Source organism: Vulpes vulpes, chromosome 3, assembly GCF_048418805.1.
Source record: "Vulpes vulpes isolate BD-2025 chromosome 3, VulVul3, whole genome shotgun sequence".
Classification (NCBI taxonomy): Eukaryota; Metazoa; Chordata; class Mammalia; order Carnivora; family Canidae; genus Vulpes; species Vulpes vulpes.
This window is the reverse complement of record NC_132782.1, coordinates 136,189,049-136,214,518: the sequence shown is the minus strand read 5'-3', so window position 1 is coordinate 136,214,518 and position 25,470 is coordinate 136,189,049. Positions and strand designations below refer to the sequence as shown.

General features: G+C 37.6%; 1 protein-coding gene and 1 pseudogene across 1 annotated transcript in view; both read right to left on the bottom strand.

Annotated features, from left to right (window-relative positions):
* Nucleotides 1-997: 997 nt before the first annotated feature.
* Nucleotides 998-3,603, bottom strand: LOC112924443 (60 kDa heat shock protein, mitochondrial pseudogene; annotated as a pseudogene).
* A 1,963-nt stretch (nt 3,604-5,566) lies between these two features.
* The window catches only part of SELENOF (selenoprotein F), a 45,968-nt gene continuing 26,064 nt past the window's right edge, over nt 5,567-25,470 (bottom strand). The window contains exons 3-5 of the mRNA XM_026004825.2: nt 20,854-20,917; nt 11,919-11,968; nt 5,567-9,520 (exon numbers count right to left, since the gene is read on the bottom strand). Of these exons, the coding sequence (XP_025860610.1) occupies nt 9,389-9,520; nt 11,919-11,968; nt 20,854-20,917 (246 nt within the window). The 3' untranslated portion in view covers nt 5,567-9,388. The remainder of the gene's footprint in view (nt 9,521-11,918; nt 11,969-20,853; nt 20,918-25,470) is intronic.

Below are 25,470 nucleotides of genomic sequence, written 5' to 3'. Positions count from 1 at the left end.
GGTTTGTTGACCTGGTTGAGCCTTGGACAGCCTTGGGTGTTCCTGTCGTGGACAGCAGGGCTTGGTTCTCAGCCCTGCTGAGTGTGTCCACTGGGTACGTTTCCTGTCCCCACATGTTATTTACAATAACATATATATATACAAATATATTTTTAAATTTGTAACAAAATATAAGGAAACAAAAATATAAAGTAATATAAAGTATATGTAAAAAACAATTTTAAAAGAATAAAAAAGAATCGACAAAATAACTGAAAAATAAAAGACTAAAGAATAAAAATACAAAGGATGCTATATACTGTTTTCCCCATTGTGCTGATTCTTCATCCAGGTGGACTTGCCCTACTGGAAATGTGCCATCAGGGCACAGGGAGGCTGGGCTTGGGCTCCGGGCTCTGGACTCCATTGGGTGGCACTGATTTTGCTCCCTGAAGGTTCTCAGTACTGATGGGCAGGGTGCTGTGGTGGCCACCCCCACTTCTAGCTCTAGAGCTGAAAATTTGTGCCCCCTACTCTTTTTTTTTTAACTTTAAACAAATTTTTATTACACAAAGGTTGTCACATAATTGGATATTTTTCTACTTTGCATACAATTATTCTTACTCTCCACAGAAAGGCTGCTTAACTTTTTATCTGGTGATGGCAAACACTAAAATCCTGATTTTAAAAGAAGAGTAGTAAAAATGCCTCAGTGATTTAAATTGAAAGCAGTACATTGGTACATGGCTCTTGCACTCAGTTATCAGGAATGTACAAATGTCTTTTTATTCAAAATACAAAATAAATTATCTGTAGGCATGGACAATGACAGCAGTTAATCATTTTATGTTGTCAACTGAATCCAGTAACTGATGGTTATAGTGATTTTCTTAAACATCAGCCAGCCTTTTCCTCAGTCATTTCCTTCAACTGACTTCTCTGAAGTTGGTTGGCTGAGAACACAGTCTTGAGCTTCCTCTCGCAGTTCATTAAGAATGGTAAGGAACTATTCTAGGAATCAGAACGTGCCACCTCCCATACCACCTCCCATTCCACCCATTCCTGGGTCCTTCTCTAGGAATTTCAGTGACTACAATTTCTGCTGTAGTTAACAGAGAGGCCACTCCAGCAGCATCCAATAAAGCAGTTCTTACCACCTTAGTTGGATCAATGATTTCTTTTTCCATTCACATAATCTCCAAGCATAGCATCCTAACCAACTTCTGAGGAACCCTGCATAATTTTCTCAACTATCAATGATCCTTCAACACCTGCATTCTTAGCAATGGCCATTGCAGGAATTTTGAGTATTTTCTTAATAATTTCAATACCAACTCTTTGATCTTCATTAGCTGGAGTTATTGAGTCCAAGGCTGGAATGCACTGAAGCAGGGCGCAACCCCCTCTCAGAACAATGCCTTCTTCAACAGCAGCTCTTGTGGCATTGAGGGCATCTGCAACTCTGTCTTTCTTTTCATTCACTTCAACATCACTTGTCCTGCCAACCTTCAACCCAGCTACTCCATCTGAGAGTTTTGCCAGACGTTCATCCAGCTTTTCCTTTTCATATTCACTAATTGTGATATCTAACTCTGCTCAATGATTTCTTGAATACGTTTTTCAACTTGAGCCTTGTCACCCTTTCCTTTTTAAAAGCACGGCATCATCTTTGGTCACAATGACCTCTCCCACTTTTCCTAAGTCGTGAGGCCGAATGAACATCTTTGAGATTTAGAGTCAATCCTTCTTCCCCAGACACTGCACCACCGGTAGCAATAGCCATATCTTTAACCTGGTTCTTTCTATTGTCACCAAAACCTGGAGCTTTGACTGCCACAACCTGAAGACCACCTTTTAGCCTCTTTAAAACGAGTGTACTCAGAGCTTCTCCATCAACAATGTCCAGCAATTGGGAGCGAGGCCTTACCGTGAGCACTGGCGATTGCAAGAGCAGGTAGGATAGGCCGGACCCTAGAAATGGTCTTTTCACTCAGTGGAGCGTTTGTGCCTTCAGTGAGCCCTCCCAGAAGAGCGGTCGGTCGCTCTTGTGTCCTGGTTTCTGTCAGAACTGTGTTCACCCCGCCTGTGTCCTGGCGTTTTTATCTCAGGAACGTGACTGGCTTTCAAAACTCCCGGTTTTTTAAATTAATGTATGTATGTATGTATGTATGTATGTATGTATGTATGTATTTATTTATTTAAAGATTTTATTTATTCATGAGAGAGAGAGAGAGCGGGGGGGGGGGGGGTGGCAGAGACACAGGCAGAGGGAGAAGCAGGCTCCATGCAGGGAGCCCGACGCGGGACTCGATCCCGCATCTCCAGGGTCACGCCCCGGGCCGAAGGCGGGGCTACACCGCTGAGCCACCCGGGGCTGCCCAAACTCCCGGTTGTAGGGATTCCCGAGGCCGCACGCCGCCCCCGGGTGGTGCGGAGGCTCCCAGGCTCCTGCTTCGCGCGGCCTCCTCCTGCAAGCCGGGCCACGGCCGCTGGGGGCCTCGTGCCTGGGGCGGCGGGAGCGGGAGCGGGAGCCTCCTCCCGGACGCGGACGCGCGCCCGTTCTTCCGGTGACCCCGGTGCCCCGGTGACCTCGGGGTCGCACGCGGCCTGGCTCACCTCCGCGGGCTCCGCCGGGCTGGGGCGCCCGAGCACCTTCCAGGCACGTCCCCCAGCCTAGCTGACGCGTCGAAGAGTTCCGAGTCTGTGCTCGGTGGCTCTGGCTCGCGACACTGCGGTGGCCTCCTGGCGGCAACACCTGGACGCCGCCGGCACGCGGCCCCCTCAGCTGGATCACACCACCCAGGTCTCCGCACCTCCTACCTCCCAAACGGTGGTCGCTTCTCCTTGTAGACTCGCCGCATCGGTTTCCTCAGACCTCTGACTGGTTTCTCGGGTCTCAGAAGGACTGGGAGCTACCTGGTGGTATTCAAGGAGGAGACAAGGTTTGGGGCCCCCTCCTCCACCGTGACTCCTCAGCCCCTAGTCGCCCTCTAGTGCCTTTCTTCCTGCCTCAGGGCCGATGAATCCGCTCAGGGTCCCTCAGTACCGCCTGTCCCCACTGCAGGTGAGGGCTGTCGCTGTGTCTCTGTCTCAACTTGGCCTCCTCCCCGTGGTCTTTGATCCTGTAGCAGCTGTTCCGTCAGGCCTGCTCTTCAGGAGGAATCGCTCTATGAACAGGTGTAGACTCGGCGCCTCCACGGAGGACGTGAGTTCAGGGTCTTCTGCTGCCATCTGGGACCGGAACCCTCTCCGTGTTGCACTCCTGAGGCAGAATTCCTTCTAGGTCAGGAAACCTCAGGCTTTGTTGTTAAGGCCTCCAAGTGACCGGCTGAGGCTCACCCAGATTACAGATTATATTAACCACATTTGAAAAAGTACCTTTATAGCAACATCTAGTGTTTGACTAAACAACTGAGGACCATGGCCTGGCCAACTTGACCCATCACAAGAAGGAATGTTAATTACTTAAAACAAATCATCATTCACGTTCATGAATGTGACCTTTATACCATTTATAAATAAGGTAACCAGAGAAACAGAACGATTGGCTTGTGCTGTGACGGCAGGCTGGCGTCTGACATTGGTTTTAAGTATGGGGCTGTCATGTAGCTTAGAGATGTTCATGTTGCTTTGAAAATTTGCAGTTCAAAACTGACCAAGTTGCTTTGCTCTAATCAGAAGTGTGAAAGTTTTAAGTTACTGGGAATGTCTAACGTAGACCTAAAGCCACCTGTAGCAACTAAGAATTTCTCAAACAGCACTAAAAGCAAATCTGAAGAAAAATGCTCAAGGAAAATAAAGACCCGCAGAGGGTGTTAAAAAACAAACAAACAAAAAAGCCACCTGAATGCATTGGGCTATGCAAGTGTCGTGTTTTTAACAGAACACAATTCCAAAAATCCTTTGACACTCCTCCACTGAGTTCACATTTCCTTCCCCTGAATCTGGGGAAGGAAACTGTTCCTGTGACTGTTTGACCCATAGGATACGGTGGAAGTGACACCATGTTATTTTGGGGCCCAGGCCTTAAGAAATGGGCAGTTTCCACCTCCTGCATCTTAGAAGGAAGTTTTTGAACTCAGCCACCACGCTGCGAGGAAGCTGAAGCTGCCTGCCAGTTTGCTAGCTGTCAGACGGATCCATCTTGGAAGTGGATCCTCTTGTCCCAGCTGATGCCTGGCGGAGCAGAAATGAGTTATCTTCACTGAGCCCTGCCCAAAGTATGTATTTGAAAGTAAAATAGTTAGTTTTAAACCATTAAGCTTTGGAGTGGCCTGTTATACAGCAAAAGAAACTTGACTAGGTGTTTGGCTGGGATCTGGGCTGGGCCTGTGGGGTAAGATCTAGCCAGTGCCAAGTGGATAGGCAGGAGGTAGGGACGGACAGAGATTTCATTCTATATAAGAACTGAGAGTTCTGTATTGTTGGACTAAGATACAGAGATAAAATATGTGGATTTAAAGAAGATGAGTTATGAAACCACAGAAATCCCATCAGGAAGTCTGGGCTAGGGGAGCCGGGGTGGCTCAGTCAGTTAAGCAGGACTCTTGGTTTTGGCTCAGGTCATAACCTCAGGGTCATGAGATTGAGCCCCATGCCAGGCTCCACACTGTGTGGCCTGCCTGAGATTCTCTTTCCCTCTGCCCTTCCCCGCAACTCTCTCTAAAACAAATAAATGTCTATAACCCAGACTCTAGGGACTTAGGTCAAAGAGTATAGAAGGAAATTGAACCAGTCCCAAGAACTTTGGTACTAGTTACTATGGAGGTGGTAACAATAGAGATTATCTTAGATGTTGAGTCAAATAGTTCCAAGGCTGGAACTCCACAATGTTTCAGTGGAAGTAGAATTGAGATTAGCGCTTAAAGATGGCAAGGAAGATGCCTGAGTAAGTATGAAATAATAGTCACTTCCTATTAGTTCCTATAACTAGTTAATATTTTAAGAATTCATTTATTGTGTTTACAAATGAACAGTGGACTCTCATAAAATATAACATTTATGCTTAGGCTTCTCTTTTTTTGTCCTAAAAGCAAGTTGAAAAGTAGTTTTTAAAAATTTTTTTTGGGCGGTGGTGAGGGGCAGAGGGAGAAGGGAGTCTTAAGCAGGCTCCATGCTTAGTGAGGAGTCCAACGTAGGGCTCAATCTCATGATCCTGAGATCATGATCTGAGCCAAAATCCAAGAGTTAGACACTGACTGAGCCACCCAGGTGCTTTAGAGACATTAGTTTTTTTTAATAACTATAGTTGGGGAAGAGAAAAATGAAATCCAGTAGTAAAGTGATAGTAGGCAGAAGAGGCAGGTAAAATTGAGAGCATAAAATATATATAAAGAACTTAAAAAGTTAATGAAGGGAAATGTCAAACGGACATCTCAGTAGTCCCTGATAGGGCTGTAAAACAAGCACTTTTAATGAGATCAAGAAAGTTAGGACTTAACAGAAATTGGAACCTTGTACACGGCTGCTGGGAATGCAAAATGGTGTAGCCACCTTGGAAAAGTTTGGCTGTGCCTTAATGAGTTAACCATAGATTGTAAGACTTAGCAGTTCCCTTCTAAATGAAAATGTTTCTGCAAACTTGTACATGAATATATATTGCTGCTTTATTCATCACAGCCCCAGAGTGGAAACAACCCAAATGTCTACCAAATAATGGATAAAATGCGGTATAGTCATACAAAGGAATATTAGCCATAAAAAGCAATCAAGTACTGATGATACACGCCATAATACAGATGAAGCTTGAAGACACACTAAATGAAAGACCCTAGATAAATGGCCATGTATTATAGGAGTCCATTCATATGAAATATCCAGAATAGGCCAACCTGTTGGGACAGAAAGCAAGATTAGTGGTTGTCAGGCTGGGGTGTAGATGGCTGTAGGAGTCCCACTGCTAATGGGTATAGAGAGGATTTCTTTTTGAGGTGATGAAAGTGTTCTGAATTTAGATAGTGTGATGGTGGCAGGACTCTGAATATACTAAAACAGTGAGATGTACACTCTAAGTGGGTTTTATTTTAAAAGACTTATTTATTCATCTGAGACGGAGAGATAGCATGAACAGGGGAAGGGCAGAGGGAGAGGGAGAAGCAGACTCCCCGTTGGGCCAGAAGCCTGACATGGGACTCGATCCCAGGACCTGAAGATTATGACCTGAGCTGAAGGCAGATGCTTAACCATCTGAGCCACCCAGGCACCTAAGTGGTTTTAAATGAATCTGAATACAAATGTTAAAGTTCTAGTCCATTCTCAGTGTTCACAGTTCTATAGAGTTGCTGCAAATACTGAACTTGCAACAGACCACTGATCTCGGGGACATACAGGCAGGTTACGTTCCTGGAAGCCTCTGGTCACCAAATTTTTGTCAACCTATCTATAATCTTATTTCATGTGTTTCAAATTAAACATTTTAATACATATTGTTGCTTTATCACCATTGAACTCATGGCCCACAGCTCATGTCTCAACAAAGCTTACCTAAAGTGCATTTTTTCCCTAAGGTGCATCCTAGCCTTCTTGCTCTTATTAGAAATACTAGACAGCACTTCAGCGCTGTGCTCGGGGGCCGTTTCAAAAGGCCTAATTGCCAAGAAACACAAAAATGCAAAAAACTGAATAGACTACAAAAAGGATATTTGTTTACAGCATGAGAGCTGAACATGGCAGTGTGTCACCCTGTTTGGAACTGGGAACGTGTGCACAGTGGTGCTGGGGGTGGAGGGGGGTGACTCAAATTTTTTGCTGTTCTGTGCCCATCCGCAAATGACTTCAAAAGTGTCCTGGGTATTATGATTGTGGGGTTACAGATAATATTAACGAGTAGGTAAATCTGAAAATATGGAATTCACAAATGATAAGAATCAACTGTAGTTCTTCTACCAAACTCTTTTTTTAGGGGTAAGCTTCACTATCTTCATAATGCTGGACAGATAAAATGCTGTATTTGTGAAATAGGTTTTAAGAGTGGCTAATGGGAAAAGACTATGGAGGCTTCAGACAATTATTCTTAGTTTTATTTCCTCCATATTTTTATATAATCATGTCTCACGTTACTGACTTCTGGCAAAGGGCCAGGCCAGTATGAGGGTAAAATGTTCAGCAAAAGTCTACTCTGAATTTTTGATCACAAATGCAGGCAGGCCTTCTCCCAGAACAAGTCCTCTGTCACCACAGAATGTAATTAAAGTGTGTACTTTAATTTTCAAGTAAAACAAATACTTACCTAGCTGTGCTATTTGGAATATAGCTCCTTCCCATGTATTTGCTTTCAGAAGTATTTTTTTTTTGCATTTTATTATCTTTAATTTTAGACTAGCTTTTAAGCCTCAAATCCTCTTAAAACAGGAAATGTCAGTTTTAGTTCAGAGTTCCTTTTTAAGAAGCTTTCGCCAAATTCAAGAATTTAAAGATAAACTAACTTTTAGGTTATAAATAACATTTTGGCAGGGGAAACACATTTATAAACTGAGTATTATATATTCATATCTGTGAACCTGAATAAGCTACAAAATGGCACTTTTTGGATCAGAATTTGTATCTCTTTCCTGGTAATCATTTTGTCTTTTTTTAAAAAGAGCTTTTAGCTGTTCTTTGATTGGAACTGGTGATAAGTAGAATTTGGCTGATTAATTTGAACCTCCCAATTAACATAGTAGAGCTTGATGGATATTCATCAACCCAAGAACTTCAAGCTCTAAGATACTATGGAATTCTTTAGCCTCGTTTGATCTCTCATAATAACTTGAATATAATAACTTGAATAGAGTTTTTAAACTTCACTTTTTTTTTAAACCAATGCCAGACACTCATTTAACTGGCTCTTCCTGCCCAGACAGCAGTCCAATTAGTTTCCTGTGCCAGTCCCAGAAGTTTTGAAGTTTCATCCCTTCTATCCTACTGTTCATCTGTGTGTGGTAGCACCTCTTCATCTATTTTTCCCCACTGTCCATGACTGGCTTCACCTTCCTCTTGCTCTCAAGTAATAATGGCCCTTGGGGATTAGTGCCACACCATCCAGGATCTTGCACTATCAAAATGATGGCTCTCACTCTAAATGATCAAAAATAGATCTTACTCTGTTTGCCAAGGCTACTCATAGTATTTTATTTTAACCAAGTTGCCTAGGGGTTTATTCTCTTCATGACTTTATAAATATACTTAAAATAGGACATGGTGTAAAATGCTAGCAAAATAACCAATCTCTTAAAAATATTCTATGAACATTTCCTGGGAGAGTTGTCTTTAAAAGACTTTCAAATATCCTTCATTAAGATGGTTTAATTCTGAATTTATTTTTAAAGTTTCTAGATTTTTAAGACTTTATCTGGAGATTTAGCTGACATAATAAAATCAGTCTAATCTGTTAAATTAGTAAGACATTTAAATGGCCTAAATTCATTTGGATGAATGTTCTTGAACCAACCACCAGACAGAATGTCAAGCAAGAAAAATAATTTTTAATAGCTCATAAAAATTCTGCATTTTAAAAGCTATCCTTAAAAGAGATATCAATAAAAATGCATTCACAGACGAAAGTACTTCAAGAAGCTGCTACACAAGTATAAAGAGATTTTACCCACAATAAGTTTGACACAGTGTAGCCATTTTAACATTTGGATAAAATAGGGAGGGCTTCTTTGGAGAAATAAAAATGTACTGAGAATAAACATGAGGATAAATCAGAAGAATTTCAAATTCTCATTGATTTTTTTAAAACTTTATTTATATTTTGGTCTTAAATGATTATTTCTGATTTTTCTGTAAGAGTGTGAAACACAAAATTTTGCTAAATATCAGATCCACACAAATCCTCCTCAAGGTTTTCTGTGTAGTCTTCATTAATGCAAATCTCTGTGAATGTTTCTCTTGAATCTGTTTTACAATAATAAAGCCATAAAATTTTAATGCAATACATTCATTATGAACTATAACACTTCTATTAAAAGGAAAGCTGGGAGAATGAGAACCAGGCAATCTGTTGAGGCTTAGAAGATCTTACTTGCTTTGTAGTTTTTGCTGATGCTTTCAAAGAGCACCCAGCACACGCAAGAGGCACAGTAGGCATCTCCCTTATTAACCTCCCTAATCTAAAAATCTGTTGTTTGTAAAACTGGACCAATTATTACAAACCATCATTTGCATAATTAGCCAAGTCTATTACAAAGCATTTCATTAGTGATATCAACAAATGTAGAAGGATGGAAATCTATTGAAAACTGGGTTTTGTTAAGCTTGCCAACTCCTTAGATACCAAGGGCTGTGCTGCCACTTCACTGTTAATTAGATGTTTAATGCCTCAGAGACCAGGACTGATCAGAAGGAAGCAAAACTGAAATATTCTCTAGGTACTGAAAGATTTCATTTGATGAAGTAACAAAAAGGTAGGACAAAATTTAAGCAAGATTTATATGCGCTCCAACTTTTCACTCAGGAATTCTTCTACACTGTCTGTGTTCCATTTGAGGATGCTCAGTTCTTCAGCAATGTTCCCGTTGTCATCCAAGAGCTTTAATACAGGGTCTGAACCACGAACATACTACAAAAAGAAGGACATTATTATTACTATCTGCTTAGAAAAGCCTTCTCAGTCTCAACCAAAAACCAATCAAATCCAGTTTAACCCAACCTAATGGTAATAAAAAAGGCTTGTAGATAATTATCTCTTACAGAATTTCAAAAAAATGAGAATTAAAAAATTACATTTACCTCTAAAAAGAAAAACACCTGTTGGTACCAAGATGGTTTGAGATTTAAGATTATTGAATATAACAAATACTTATTACAGCACTCAAACTCTACATGAGCTTCAAACCTAATGGAGGCAGACAAGTACAAAATTAGAATGACTAAGATTAATGTAGAAATAGGCTGTGCACACCAATTATCAAAATTCTGTAGTGAATTTTAAAATTCTTTAAGAAATTCAGTTCTTTTTTTGTTGTAATTCATTGTTGTGATGAGAATTAGTTTAGGATTAGGGGGAATTCTGAAACTTCAGACCCACTAGTTGACCCTAATATTCTGACAGAGAATCGAGAAATTCTAATTCTGGCTAAATGTGACCAACATGATCAACAAACACTAAACACTATCCCAATTCATTAAAAATCAATCTTCAATGCTAAATTAATTAGAACATAACCAAAAATATAGTAGTGATGATGAAAGAGGTTCTGAGAGCTGCCTTCAACAATTTACGCTTCAGTTCTCTTCAGTTCAGTTCTCTCTTCAGGTTGTGAAGACCAACTCTGATGTGATTAGCATTTGGTATATTCTCAACCCGTTTGTAATGAATCAATACCATTACTAACTTAACCACTTCTGGTTAGATTATCTTAAAATAGTTTGTAAAGAGTTGACGATTCAAAAACTCACTTTAGTCCACAAAAGATAAAAATTTACATAGAACATAGCTATAAAAATCTTCCACAAAATATTATCAAACCTAACCATGTATGAAGGAATTACATGCCATGACCAATTTGGATTTATTCCAGGTATACAAGCCTCGTGCAACATTTTGAAAATCAATTCTTGTTATATATTCCCACCAATAGGCTAAATAAGAAAAATATCAGTAGATGCCGAAAAAGCACCCTGTCACATGCTTCAATATTGATGAACCTTGGGGACATTATGCTGAGTAAGCCAGCTATGAAAAGATGAATACTGCATGGTTCAACTCATATGAAGTCTCTAAAAATAGTGAAAATCACAGAAACAGAGCAGAGGGGTGGTTAGTCCAAGGGCTGGGAGGAGAATAGGGGAATTAGTGTTTAATGAGTATAGAGTTTGTTTTGCAAGATGAAAAAATTTTAGAGATCTATTTCACAACAATGTGAACTGAGCTGTATGTTTAAAAATAGTTAAGATGGTAAATTTAATATTATGAATTTGTCACAATTAAAAATTTAAAAAGTGGGCTAAAGAACAGATACCTAAAGGAAGATCTACAGATGGCAAATAGAATAATGAAAAGATGCTCAATTAGGGAATTGCAAATTGAAATAACAAGATAAGTACATAGTGTACTTAGTGCTTGGCATTTTAGCCATTCTATTAACAATACTTAATGTTGGTGAGGACATGGAACCATAGAAACTCTCATAACTAGTGGGGAACACAACATGATACAGCCAATTTAGAAGACAGATTGGGAATTTCTTACAAAGCTAAACAATCTGATTCTATAATCTAGCGACTGCACTTCTAGGTAATTACGGTTAAACTGAAAACTTATGTCTATACAAAAATGTATACGGTAGCTTTACTCATAATTGCCAAAAACTGGAAGCGACCAAGATGTCCTTCCATAGGTGAATATAAAAACCGTGGTACAATAGAATCTTCATACTATTTAGTGTTAACAAGAAAGCTACAGGAAGATATGGGAAGAACCTTAATTGCATATTGCTAAGTCCAAGAAGTCAATCTGAAAAGGCTACATACTGTATGATTCCAACCACATGACCTTCTGCAAAAGGTAAAACTACAGAGACAGTAAGATCAGTGGTTGCCAGGGGTTTGGGGTAAGGGGTGGGTCAAGAAGAGGTATGAAGAGGTAAAGCACAGGAGACTTGTAAGGCAATGAAACTATTTTGGAAGATACAAAAATGGCGCATATGTGCTATCATACACATTTGGCAAAACTAGAACTGTAGGATACAAAAAAGTCCTAACGCAAACCATGGAATTTAGTTAATGTACCAATATTGGTTCATTAATTGTACCACATAAATGCAAGATATTAATAAGGGAAACTTGGTGGGGAGATAGGAGTAGTGAGGGGGTATATATGGAAGTAGCCTACTTTTGGATCAATTTTTCTGTATACCTAAAATTGTTCTAAGGTATTAAAAAAAAACTTGAAATATTTTAATTAAAAAACTGAAAAAAAAAAAAAAAAAAAAAGAATCCCATTAAAATCCTCTTACCTTGATTTGTAGTCCTCTGAATAGTTTGGGTTTGTCACTCCTGACAAAAGCTTAAGAAAAAAAGATTCCAGTTATTCACTTCCAAACTCAAGCTAGCCACAAAGATTAATACAAAAGGTACAGATACACTCAATAAAACATGTGATCATATATATATATATATATATATGAAGGAAATTCAACCATATAAATAAATGTAAAGGCATTTTATACTATTCAATGAGAATAATATTTTAAGATGTTAATTGTTTGACACTAATAAAATCCCAAATTCTAAAGGGGTCCTGAGGCCTTGGGAAAATGGTAGTAAAGCTCTAGAAGAATAAATGTTTAAGAAGTCTGGGTAGTTTAGAAAAAAGTGAAATATGGGAGAAGAATTTGTTAATAGATAATGTGATACTGATACCAGGATAAAACAGATTAGGAAATCCAAAGAGATTAAAATTATCAAATCAGAGAGGGAAGGAGAGAATGTGTGTGTGTGTGTGTGTGTGTGTGTATGTGAGTTATTTAACACACTAGAGAAAGCTTGTCATTCAGATATAAGATTTCAATTCATTCAACAAATATTTATTGTAGATCTAACTGAATGCCAGATAGCAGAAATAAAGCAATACAAAACATGATTCTTGCTCTTATAGAGTTTACAGTATGGTGAGGGAGAGAGATGCTAAGTCAATAATCACATTAATAATTTCAGCTGTGATAAGTATTACAGACAGGTTAACAAAAACAACTTGAATATGGAATATAAAACTCTTCCTAACCATGACCGTACAGGAAATGCTTTATTGATATGCCTATACAAAAATGAAAACTTCAGGACAGTTAAACACTACTAGAAACAAAATTAAAAGTAAAAATGATATACTGGGGAGAATAATCTCTAACATAATGTATAGAAGTAAATAAGAAATTCATAAGAAATATACATTAGGTGGAGAAATGAATGGACTAATGTACACATATACAAATGGTCAATGAACATTTGAAATAAATGTTCATCCTCACTGGAAATCAAATGTCAAAACAATGAGGTACCCTCACTCAGGGTGCCAAAAGTTAAAAAGAATTATTTAAGGTTGGGGGGTGGAGAGAGGGATTTTCTTGGGGGGTTATTTGCGGGAGAAATAGACACATATTTCCAGAGAGGTATTTATCAAAATGAACCCAAAGTCCTAAAACGTATATATTCTTTAAATCGGAAAGTCTACTGGTAGGCATTTCTGTATTGAGGAAATAACCATACAACATACTGCAAAAGATATATAAACTACTACTAACCACACCTAGAAATGTGGAAAAAAAATCCATATGTATAAGAAGCTACAGGTTAAATAAATGAACATGGACCACACTATAGAATGCTTCCAATCATTAAAAATTAATCTATTTAGTGACATAGAAGCAAACTCATAAAAGGCAAGTCTGGGATCAGTTTTTCTTATGGTTGTTATAAAAATTTTTAATTTATTCATGAATCTTATAACCCTTAAAAAATGTTAACTATTATTTTAATTTTAATAAGGGGTTATATTTGGAGCATAGGATTTGGGGAAATTTTAAACAAATGTTTTCCCTTTTTTGGGTTGTTGATCTGTATTTTACCAATTTTTTAAGTAATGATGTTGAATTTAGAACATTTTTCTAAAAATAATAGATATTTCATATTGATACTCGATAGTTCTTAGATTTTATGGTTTACAGGTTTCTGAGAACTTATTTTTTAAACTTACAATTAAACTAGCAATAGCATTACTGACATGTTTTATTACAAAGGTCTTTATATACCTGCATTTAGGACAGTAAAACAGTAGTAAGTAGTTTTTGTTTTTGTTTTAAATTAAAGACTTTGTTTATTCATAGAGACATATAGAGAGAGAGAGGCAGAAACACAGGCAGGGGAGAAGCAGGCTTCACAGGAAGCCCGACCTGGGACTCGATCCCGGGTCTCCAGGATCACTCCCTGGACTGAAGGTGGCGCTAAACCGCTGAGCCATCCGAGCTGACCAGTAGTAAACAGTTTTTAAGGTTCAGAACTTGTTGAAGAGATTCAGATATCCTATCTATATTTCCCCTGCAGAATTTAGTTCAAAGTAAAACTGATGGTCAGTCTGCTTGTTAGAATTTCTTCTCGACAGAAGTCTGCAATCTCATGATATCTTGTTGCATTTTATAGCATCCCTTTGGGAAATGCTGTATGTACACCTTTGCAAAACACAGGACACTTCTGCATAAGAAACTTATCTAGGGAAAGAACTGTTCTTACATATTTTGTTTCCAATAGAGCCTAGCACATTTAATAATTTTTAATTTTTTTTTTTACATTTAATAATTTTTAATTCAACAGATTTTTAATAGGCTGAAATAAACAAATTTAAATTTAGTATGAGTCACTAATGACTGTTTCCGTCAGTTTTTTGCTCTGTTCTGCTAAACATAGATCTATAAAGCCTACTAATTTTGAATGAGGGGAGTATCTGTTAAAATACCCTGTAGTAAGTAGCTTAATGACATTTTATAAGCTGCGAATTAATCTTTTAACAGATACTTGGGGGGCTTTTATGTACACAAGGCACTAAGACAGGCTATACAAGAGTATAAAACTTGCAAGAAGACTTCGCAGTAACTTATTTTCTATTTTAAAATTAGCTCAATAACATCAGTTTGAAGATTCCTAAAGAAATCCAGTCATTGCATTTCCAGAAAATGTTCAAATATACAGAAGATTAGAAAACACAGGGAATGTTTCAACTTTTCACTGGATTCTTATCAGCATGTCATTTACACAGCAACGCTGGAGAGGAGCTTGGTTTTGCTATACATATTACTCAAACTTGTAGAACTCTTATAATTCAGACTCTTCAGAGTTAACTAAAAACAATACTAAAATCTATCCTCCTAGTTACAAAAAGAGGATAAAATTGGAGATGGGATAATAGAAAGGATAGGTAGGTCTTGAAGTTAAAGAAAAATGTTTGAATTTATTTCCAGAATAAACAAGTGAAAATACAAATGAAAAAAGACAATATACTTGGCTAAGTGTAATGATAAACCTTTGATCGCATCAGTAGTCATAAAAGGTGCTCTACATTTTAAGACTTAATTTGATTATAAGGGCTTATAACAAGTATGGTTAAGACTTGTGAACTATCACATAAAATTATAAGATGACAATTAGATGGTTTCCTGTTGATAAAAATAACCATCTGAATCGGAATATAGTCTAAATAAAAATGTCATACCCAGAAACAACAATACAATAGAACTGAATTCTCAACTATGCTCAAGAAAGCTTCTGGGTACTTAGGAGAGTACACCCAAAATAAAAATTTACTATTGTATACAAACCATTTGGAGTGTAGAATTAGGAGTCATTTGGGTCTTCCCAACAAGACCATTTAAAAGCACTTGAAAACATTCAGAGAAGAGTAACTTAAAAAACTGAAAGAATCTAAGGAAACCAGAGGTACGATAATGAAGACAAGACAAACTAAAAACACGACTTAGTGCAGAATGATGAAGTCAGGGAAAAAAATGTTTATAAGTTCACCAGGGATATATTAACCAATGTAAACACAGGCTTTTCACTTGATTTCCATTTGTCACAAGTGGGGGAACCTTGAATTCGATAAATTTTGTAAATCTACTCATCCATTCAATAAATATTTGAATTTTCCTCCTTTTTATAAAAAGATTTACTCATGAGAGCAAAAGAGAGACAGAGAAAGAGAGGCAGAGAGAGAAGCAGGCTCCATGCAAGAAGCCCGATATGGGACTTGATTTTGGGACTCTAGGATCACGCCCTGGGCCGAAGGCAGATGCCCAACCACTGAGCCATGCAGATGTCCCTTGAATTCCACTTAACACAAGGAGTGGTGTTTAGGTAGATTCTGGGTATATTGATGGAAAATTTTTTTTTAAAATTCTAGGCTTTAAGGAGTTCCTAGTTTGGTAGAGGCAAAAGACCAACAAAGCAAATAAATACATAATATTTTGTGGCAAGTGTGGAATATAAAGGTGAAATATTCTGTCTAAAGGCCACAAAGAAGAATGCCTCAACTAAATTTTGAATGAATAGCAGCATGCCACAAGAACTGGAAGGGGCGTAAGTCAGGAGGAACATGCAATATGTGCAAAGCCTTAGAGGTCAGAGCTCCAAGAAATGCAGACAGTTGTGCATGTGAACTAGAGATGTGAACAAGAAATGAGAAAGCATGTTGTGATGGGTCTTGTATGGGAAGCTACTGAGTTTGATGTTTATACTGTACGTGATGGGGAACTATACATATATATTCTAAAGATTTTATTTATTTATTAATGAGAGACACAGAGAGAGAGAGAGAGAGAATGAGAGAGACCGAGACACAGGCAGAGGGAGAAGCAGTCTCCATGCAGGGAGCCTGACATGGGACTTGATCCCGGGTCTCCAGGATCAGGCCCTGAGCTGAAGGTGGTGCTAAACTGCTGAGCCACCCAGGCTGCCCCGTGATGGGGAACTATAGAGGATTTTAAATAAGGGGCACAGAAACCAAATATGTCTACTGGCAAAAGTCTTTTTTGGAATTTTTGGATTTAGTATCTTACAAAAATTACCTTTATTCACACATGCCCTTTATTGCTGACCTAGAATTATTTATAATAATATATTGTTCTTTTTGGCACAAATGTATTAGAATAATAGCTTGGCTTGGGGACATTTTATATGAAGCCCAAAGCAGATACACATCTAATTAAATACAAAATACATTCTTTGTCAGAATAAACACATTCTGATATAGTACAGAATATATCTAGTTCCTTGTGCTGAATTTTTTTCTTCTTCTTCACCACACTCTAAATTGTACCATAGTTGCTTTTGGTTTTTATATCCATTCTCTCAATGATAGTTTGATCACTCTTAATCCTAGAAATTGTTTTCAATTTTATTGTTCATATTACTGACTTATTTTAATATTTTTTTGTGACTTTGATTTTCATGATGTTAAGAGTAGCTTTGATACCACAATTAACCTTATTCATGATACCAGATTTTATTATGTCTTTGGTAATTTCTACAGTTGGAAGTTCAGTCTTCAAAAAACTTGAGTGGAGTTTATCAGTCCTTGTAGTGGAACTTAATTATATATATTTCATAGGCATAGTTAAATATTGTACTTTGGGTACATGTAGTTATACTGTTTTTTTCTTTTTGAAAACAATTGGATTTTAACTCTACATATAAATAATAGGGTTTTTTTGAGTGAAAATAATTATTTCTGTAATGCATAACCGTATTCAGTATAATTATGTATAATGCCAGTGTTTCTGAGTCCATAAGAAACTGGTGTATTTTAAGTATAGCACTTTTTATATTCCCACTTTTAGACTCATTATCTTAAAGATACTGTGGAATAGTACATGAAGGACAGTTGTCACTTTTTACAATAATTACATATACCAGGACACCTGGGTGGCTCAGCGGTGGGGCATCTGCCTTTGGCTCAAGTTGTGATCCCACAGTCCGGGGATCGAGTCCCACATCGGGCTCCCTACATAAAGCCTGCTTCTCCCCCTGCCTCTGTCTCTGCCCATCTCTCTGTGTCTCTCTTTGTTGAGAGGTTTTTATTTTTGGTTTTCTTTTTTAAGATTTTATTTATTTATTCATGACAGACATAGAAGCAGAGACATAGGCAGAGGGAGGAGAAGCAGGCTCCAATAGTAGCCCGATGTGGAACTCAATCCCGGAACTCCGGGATTATGTCCTGAGCCAAAGGCAGATGCCCAACCGCTGAGCCACCCAAGAATCCCTGTTGAGAGTTTTTTCTATATCTGTTGAGCTGATCATTTAGTTTTTATCCTTTCTCTCAGTAATGTAGTATGTCAAAGTGAATGATGTGCAACTATTGAACCTTCTTTGCGTCACTAGAATAAATCCCACTTGACTGTGGTCAATGATCCCTTTATTGTTGATTGAATAATATGTTGAGGATTTTTGCATCAATGTTAATCAGAGATACCTATAATTTCCTTTTTGTGGTATTAGGGTAACACTGGCCTAGTGGAATGTATTCATAAGCTTTTCTTCTCTTTTTTGGAATAGTTTGAGAATATGAAATCTCGAAATACTTGGTAGAATCCATCTGCTGTCAATCTTGTTTGTTGAAGTTTTTTGATTACTAGATCAATTCCTTTAGGAGTTATTCTGTTCAGGTTTTCTGTTTTATTTCCTGATTCAGTTTTGTGTGTTTCTAGGACATTATCCATTTCTTGCAGGTTGTCCGGTTTGTTGACGTATGTTTTTCATAGTAGTCTCCTAAAATACTTCGGTTTTCTGTGGTTTTGGTTGTTACTTCTACTCTCGTTTCTGATTTGGAGTCCTCTTTTTCTTGATACGTGTAGCTAAAGGCTTATGAATTTTGATTATTTTTTTCAAAGATCCAACTCAGTTTCATTGATCTTTTATACTGTATTTTTAGTCTCTATTTACTCTTGCTCTAATATTTATTCTTCTACTAACCTTGGGTTTTGTTTGTTATTTTTCTAGTTTAAGTGTAAGGTTATATTGAAACTTTTCTTGTTTTATTTACAGGTCAGTTTTCATTTTCATTTGTCTTCATGTATTTTTTTTTTTTTTTAATTTCCTCGATTTCTTCGTTGACCCATTGGTTGTTTAGAAGCATGTCTTATAAAGCTGAACCAGGGACACCTGGGTGGTTCAGAGGTTCAGCGTCTGCCTTTGGCTCAGGGCGTGATCCTGGGGACCTGGGGACATCGGGCTCCCTGCATGGAGCCTGCTTCTCCTTCTGCCTGTGTCTCTGCTCCTCTCTCTCTCTCTCTCTCTCTGTCTCTCTCTCGCATGCGCTCATGAATAAATAAATGAAATCTTTAAAAAATAAAAAAATAAAGCTGAACCAGGTGAGAGCCAGGAGGCCCCAGTGTGCTTTGTGCCAGGGCCGTCCTAGAAAGCCAGTGTTTGTGTCACATTGGCACAACTACTGGATCTATAGTGAGCACTGACCAGGGGTGTCCTGATGTGCAATGTGTTAGAGCTGCTTTTTTGGGGTGGTTGGGGCTGGTGTGGGCTAGGGACCCAGGACTTACTGAAGCAACAGGCTGGTTAGGGTATCTGGACCCTCCCATCCAATTTTTCAAGGTAGAGGGAAAACATAAACCATGGCACTCACCCAGCTCCTCCAACCTGGAGAGAGTGCCAGCAGCTCTCCCCGCATTTGGCAGAGTTCTAGTTCTGGATAGTCCCTTTTTGGGGGGATGCCTGGGTGGCTCAGTGGTTGGGCATCTTCAAAAAAAAAAAAAAAAAGTTTTCCCTAATTTTGTAGATCTAAGCAAACTTTTCTGTGAAAGGCTAGGTAATAAAAATTTCTAACTTTACAGGCAACAAAGATAGATGCTACAACTATTGAACTCTACTTTTGTAGTATAGAAGCAGCTATAGACTATTTTTAAATGAACATGGGCTTTGTTCTAGTAAAACTGTACTTACTACAGCAGTCTAGACTATGGACCTCAGGCCATAGTTTGCCAGTTCCTTTTTAGAATCATATACCAGGACGCCTGGGTGGCTCAGTGGTTGAGCGGCTGCCTTCAGCTCAGGGTGGGATCCCGAGATGTGGGATCGAGTCCCACATCAGGCTCCCTGCATGGAGCCTGCTTCTCCTTCTGCCTGTGTCTCTGCTCTCCCGAATGAATGAATGAACCTTAAGAAAAAAGAATCCTATACCTATGAAGGCAGAAAAAAGTTTTAAAATAATGTAGAACTGAGATAGCAGATTTTTACTACTCATACCAATTTCTCATACCAGTGATACCTAAGGTTATGAAGCTACATTGGAGTTTTGCTAAGTAGTCTCATTCATTAGTTTTTTACCTTTTTTGGTAGTTGTATAGAGGATACAACAAAAGAAGGAAAAGGGAATAGAGATACCTCGACCAGATAACAAGTAATCCTCTGGAGAAAGATGCCAAAGGCTAGATTAAAATCACAGAGAAGGCTGAGGAAGTAAGATTTGAAAGTTCTTTAGGAAAGGAAGAGATACCATTTGGTGCCTACTTGGGTATGAAGTGTTAAATAAAGGACAGTCATGATTCTTGTACTTTATGCTTTTGCTTGTTGATATTGCCATTTGTGGAAATAGGAAAGATGGTACACTTTTATAAGAGGAGTAAGAAATTCTCTTGCCATTAAGTAAACAAGGTGAGAAACCATGAGGAAATCAGAAGTAAAAATAAGGTATATAAATAGAGCACTTACGTATTTCAGGGAAAACAAACAAACAAACAAACATTACCTTTATACTATTTCAGCTTTACAAAACTGATTTTCAAATGACATGCCAGGACAGAATAGAAAAGTCTTAATCCAAGTCTTCTGGAGATGCAAAGCTCCATTACTATTTGATATCAACCAAAAGAATATATTTGTACAATTATCCTTTCATATATTTATCCTTAAAATTTCCTGTGACAACTTACACGGATGACTGCTTCTCCTCTGCACCTCAAGTTCTATGGTAATTAATTATCTCTTGACATTAAGTCATTTTGTATATAGGTCTTATCTCACTCCAGTTGTTCCTTATGAGGTTTTTATATGAATCAAGTTACATTTAAGATAGAATAGTATATTAAAGAGATTACACTTACATCTGGTAAAACAAAGGCTCTCCTAAGGAAATAACCACTTCATCATGTGTTGTATCAGGTATTATGCCTGCTGCAAGTAACCTTGTATTCAACAATTACTATAAAACTCTACCTCCATGAAAATAAATGTGGAAAAATACACAAAAATTGTGTATTTTTCCAAAAATTGGAAAATTGAGAAAGTTATAATCCTAAAAATTCTAATTCTTGGGAATATTTAATGAAATTATTCTTGTAAAATGTTCATTTTAAGTTATTACAGTGAGAGTTTACTGGAGATGATTTTACATACCTTGGACTTGAGGGAACCTCCCCAATTTTCATCCACAAACTTCAAGAATAGCACCTGCATAAAGCTGCAAAAGGAAAAAAACAAGAATCTAAAAAACTGGTATAATCTTTATTTTTAAGATTTCATTTATTTTGGAAACAGAGAGCACAAGCAGGAGGGAAAGTGAGAATCTTTCAAGCAGACTCTGCACTGAGCATGGAGCCTGATGTTGGGATTGATCTTGTGACCCTGAGATCATGACCTGAGCTGAAATCAAGAGCTGGAAGCTTAATCAACTGAGCCACCCAGATGCTCCCTGTTATAATTTTTAAAATATAGTTATTGCACAGCATAACTATTAAACATAGAGTCTAATGTTAGGAGTTGGAGAGAACTATGTAGTTCTAGGCCGACTGAAGAGGAGACAGAGACCCAAGGATATTAAATGATTGAGGAATTTAAGCCCTACTTGGAAAAAGACTGAAGGAAATGTGTTGAATTGACCATGATTTGAACTGGTAGAGTTTTAGAATGCTAGACTGAAGATAGCTTTGTATTCATCTATCGAACATAGATACTTGAGAATTCTTCCTGGTTGCTGTTAAAATTAAGCAATCACTGTTTTAAAACAAAACCCCAACACCTTTAAAAAGTAATTATAATATACAGTACGTAAAGATACTAGAAAACCAGTAAAATCTCATTAGAAAGAATTTTTGTTAAAGATTTACTTAGAAAGAGCAAGAATGCATATGTACCCTCAGAGGGAAGGGAGAGAGGGACCCTAGATGGGGCTCTATTTTATGAACCATGAGATCAATACCTGAGCCAAACCAAGCATGGATGCTTAACTGATTGAGCGACCTAGATGCCCCTCGTTAGAAAGAATTTAAATGCAAATATTTTCCTTTAATGAAATTCACTTGAAATGAATTAAATGATAAATATTACTGTTCTAGCTATTTAGAACCTACACAATCTCTTTCAGAGTAAAAACTTATTATAAAAAACTCCAATGCAAATATTTTATTGCAATGAATTCAGCTGAAATGGATTCGATGGTAAACATCACTTTTTTTCCAGCTGTAGAGCCTGCCCATTTTTTTTGCAGTAACATGGGGATCCTAAGGCTCTAAGAAATGGCAGGCAATTCTAATAACATACTGTATCCATTTTATTTCTTGTTAGCTTTTACACTTTTTTACTGTAGGTCCAAAAGCTAAAGATGGATTTTACTTTTTAAGTTCTAAAATAGCATAAATATCAATGCACTATGTACTATGATTATTTTAAACATTTTGGAAATATAAAAAAGAGTAGAAATTAGAAATTTACTTTATCCAAGAGATAATGGATTTTTTAAAAACATTTTGGAGATCCTGAGCTAGATCAATAGTTGTGAAATTTTTGAGGGTCACAGGTACTTTTGAGAATCTGATGAATTTTTGCTTTAATTGAGACTATTCATGGACTCTCTGAAACCACTGATGGATTTCAGATGAAGAGCTCTGATATCTCCAAAGATTCTCTGCAGCATAATAATTTGATATTAGGTTGATCTGATTTTATGCAGTAAGTTACTTCTGAAGATTTAGTCAATCTTGTTAGACAAGCTTCCAGAATATCTTTAAAAATATCAGGCCATATTACCAAAGAGGTCACAAAAAGATGTTCACCATCACTAATCATTAGGGAAATGCAAATCAAAACCACAATGAACTACCATTCCACACTAGGTAGGATGCCTGTTATTAAAAACAACACAAATGCAGCAAAGTGGTGGTGGGGATGTGGAAAGATTAGAACTCTTGGGCACTGCTGTTGATAATGTAAAATGGACAGCCACTAGGGAAAATAAAATGGTGGTTCCTTAAAAAATTAAAAATAGAATTATATGATTCAGCAATTCCCACTTCTAGCCAGAAGTTAGAAGCAACCCAAATGTCTATTCACAGATGAATGGATAAACAAAATGTGGTATATACCTATGATGAAATATTGTCTTAGAGAAAATTATAACACCTGCTATAACATGGATGAACCTTACAGACAGTAAGCTAACTAAAGCAGTTACAAAAGGATAAATATTGTATGATTCCACTTTTATGCAGTACTTAGAGCAGTCAGATTGAGAAACAGAAAGTAGAATGGTGGTTGCCATAGGCTGGGGGAAGAAGAACAGGAGCTATTGAGAATGGGGTTTCAGTTTAGGAAGATGAAAAAGTTCTGGAGATACATGCACACTTGAAGTTAGTTAAAATGGTGAATCTTATGTTATGTATATATTACCAGAATTAAGAAATTTAAAAATTAGTAAGGCCATATTAAAATTGGATATTAGATTTATCTTTTATTTGCAAGTTTGTGATCCCTTGGGAATTTTAAGTGGAGATTCCATTACTTTACATAATAGCATTTCTCTATACCACTATTTCACAATATTCTCTGTATCATGACACGTGGAAATGGTTAACAACTTCACGGAGCACTGGGGTAAGAGAAGATGGTTTATAACTGGAGATGACTAGCTTGGTGTGCTCTGCGTACCCCAGTCCCCATTTGGCTGTCACAAGCACTGAAGGATTCCATATCCTAGCATACTTGTAATGCATTCATGGAAAGCATTTTTCTGCACCAGAAAAGGAGTTAAAAATCCTAATATTCGACAAAGGAGGAAAAACTATCCACTGGAAAAAAGATAGTCTCTTCAATAAATGGTGCTGGAAAAATTGGACATTCACATGCAGAAGAGAAACTAGACCACTCTCTTGCACCATACACAAAGATAAACTCAAAAAAAAAAAAAAAAAAAAAAAGATAAACTCAAAATGGATGAAAGATCTTAATGTGAGACAAGATTCCATCAAAATCCTAGAGTAGGAGAACACAGGCAACCCTTTATGAACTTGGCCACAGTAACTTCTTGTAAGATTCATCCATGAAGTCAAGAGAAACAAAAGCAAAAATGAACTATTGGGACTTCATCAAGATAAAGAAGCTTTTGCAAAGTAAAAGATATCGTCAACAAAACTCAAAGACAACCTACAGAATGGGAAAGGGTATTTGCAAATGACGTATCAGATAAAGGGCTAGTTTCCAAGATCTATAAAGAACTTATTAAACTCAACAGCAAAGAAACAAACAATCCAATCATGAAATGGGCAAAAGACATGAACAGAAATCTCACAGAGGAAGACACAGACAATGCCAACAAGCACATGAGGAAATGCTCCGCATCACTTGCCATCAGGGAAATACAAATCAAAACCACAATGAAATACCACCTCACACCAGTGAGAATGGGGAAAATTAACAAGGCAGGAAACCACAAATGTTGGAGAGGATGTGGAGAAAGGGGAATCCTCCTGCACTGTTGGTGGGAATGTGAACTGGTGCAGCCACTCTGGAAAACTGTGTGGAGGTTCCTCAAAGAGTTAAAAATAGATCTGCCCTACGACCCAGCAATTGCACTGCTGGGGATTTACCCCAAAGATACAGATGCAGTGAAACGCCGGGACACCTGCACCCCAATGTTTATAGCAGCAATGTCCACAATAGCCAAACTGTGGAAGGAGCGTCGGTGTCCATCGAAAGATGAATGGATAAAGAAGATGTGGTCTATGTATACAATGGAATATTACTCAGCCATTAGAAACGACAAATACCCACCGTTTGCTTCGACGTGGATGGAACTGGAGGGTATTATGCTGAGTGAAGTAAGTCAATCGGAGAAGGACAAACATTGTATGGTCTCATTCATTCGGGGAATATAAAAAAATAGTGAAAGGGAATAAAGGGGAAAGGAGAAAAAATGAATGGGAAATATCAGAAAGGGAGACAGAACATGAAAGACTCTTAACTCTGGGAAACGAACTAGGGGTGGTGGAAGGGGAGGTGGGTGGGAGGTGGGGGTGACTGGGTGACGGGCCCTGAGGTGGGCACTTGATGGGATGAGCTGGGTGTTATTCTATATGTTGGCAAATTGAACACCAATAAAAAATAAATTTATAAAAAAAAATCCTAAAAACGTATTTTTTAATAAATAGGCAGCTCAGATGGGACAATCAAAACTTTTGTTGATTTCCTACCCAGTTCAGGTACTTTCCGCAGAATTTTGTTCCTATAATGTACTATAAATATTATGTAACTTAACAGTGGAAAGGAAATGTCTTATTTATCATAACTACCCCTGGAAGTAGACAAAGCTTCTCAATGTATGTTTGCTGAATGGAGAGAATTATTCATTTAACAGAATTAAATACCTCTTTTTTCATTACATAACTTTAAAAATATTTCAAGTTCCTTTGACATACTTGTAGAGTACATTGTGCTTAATTTCAGTCTAGGATAAAGAAAATGAAAATTTATCTCAGAGCTGCCTAAGATTATTAATGTCAAATTCTCAAAGCATTAATTTGAGTAACTAGTTGGCATTTTACTTACGAGTTTGTGGTGTTCATAGAAAAACATTGGTTATTCCTCGTAAATAATTTAACTACAAATTATGATAAATTTTCGGTGACTTATACTGATAAGCATCTTTGGCATCAAATTCACATAAGAAAGAAAATATGTACTGTTTTTAATAGGAATTCTCTAGGGTATAAAGTATGAAAGAATTAAAAAATGTTACACTTG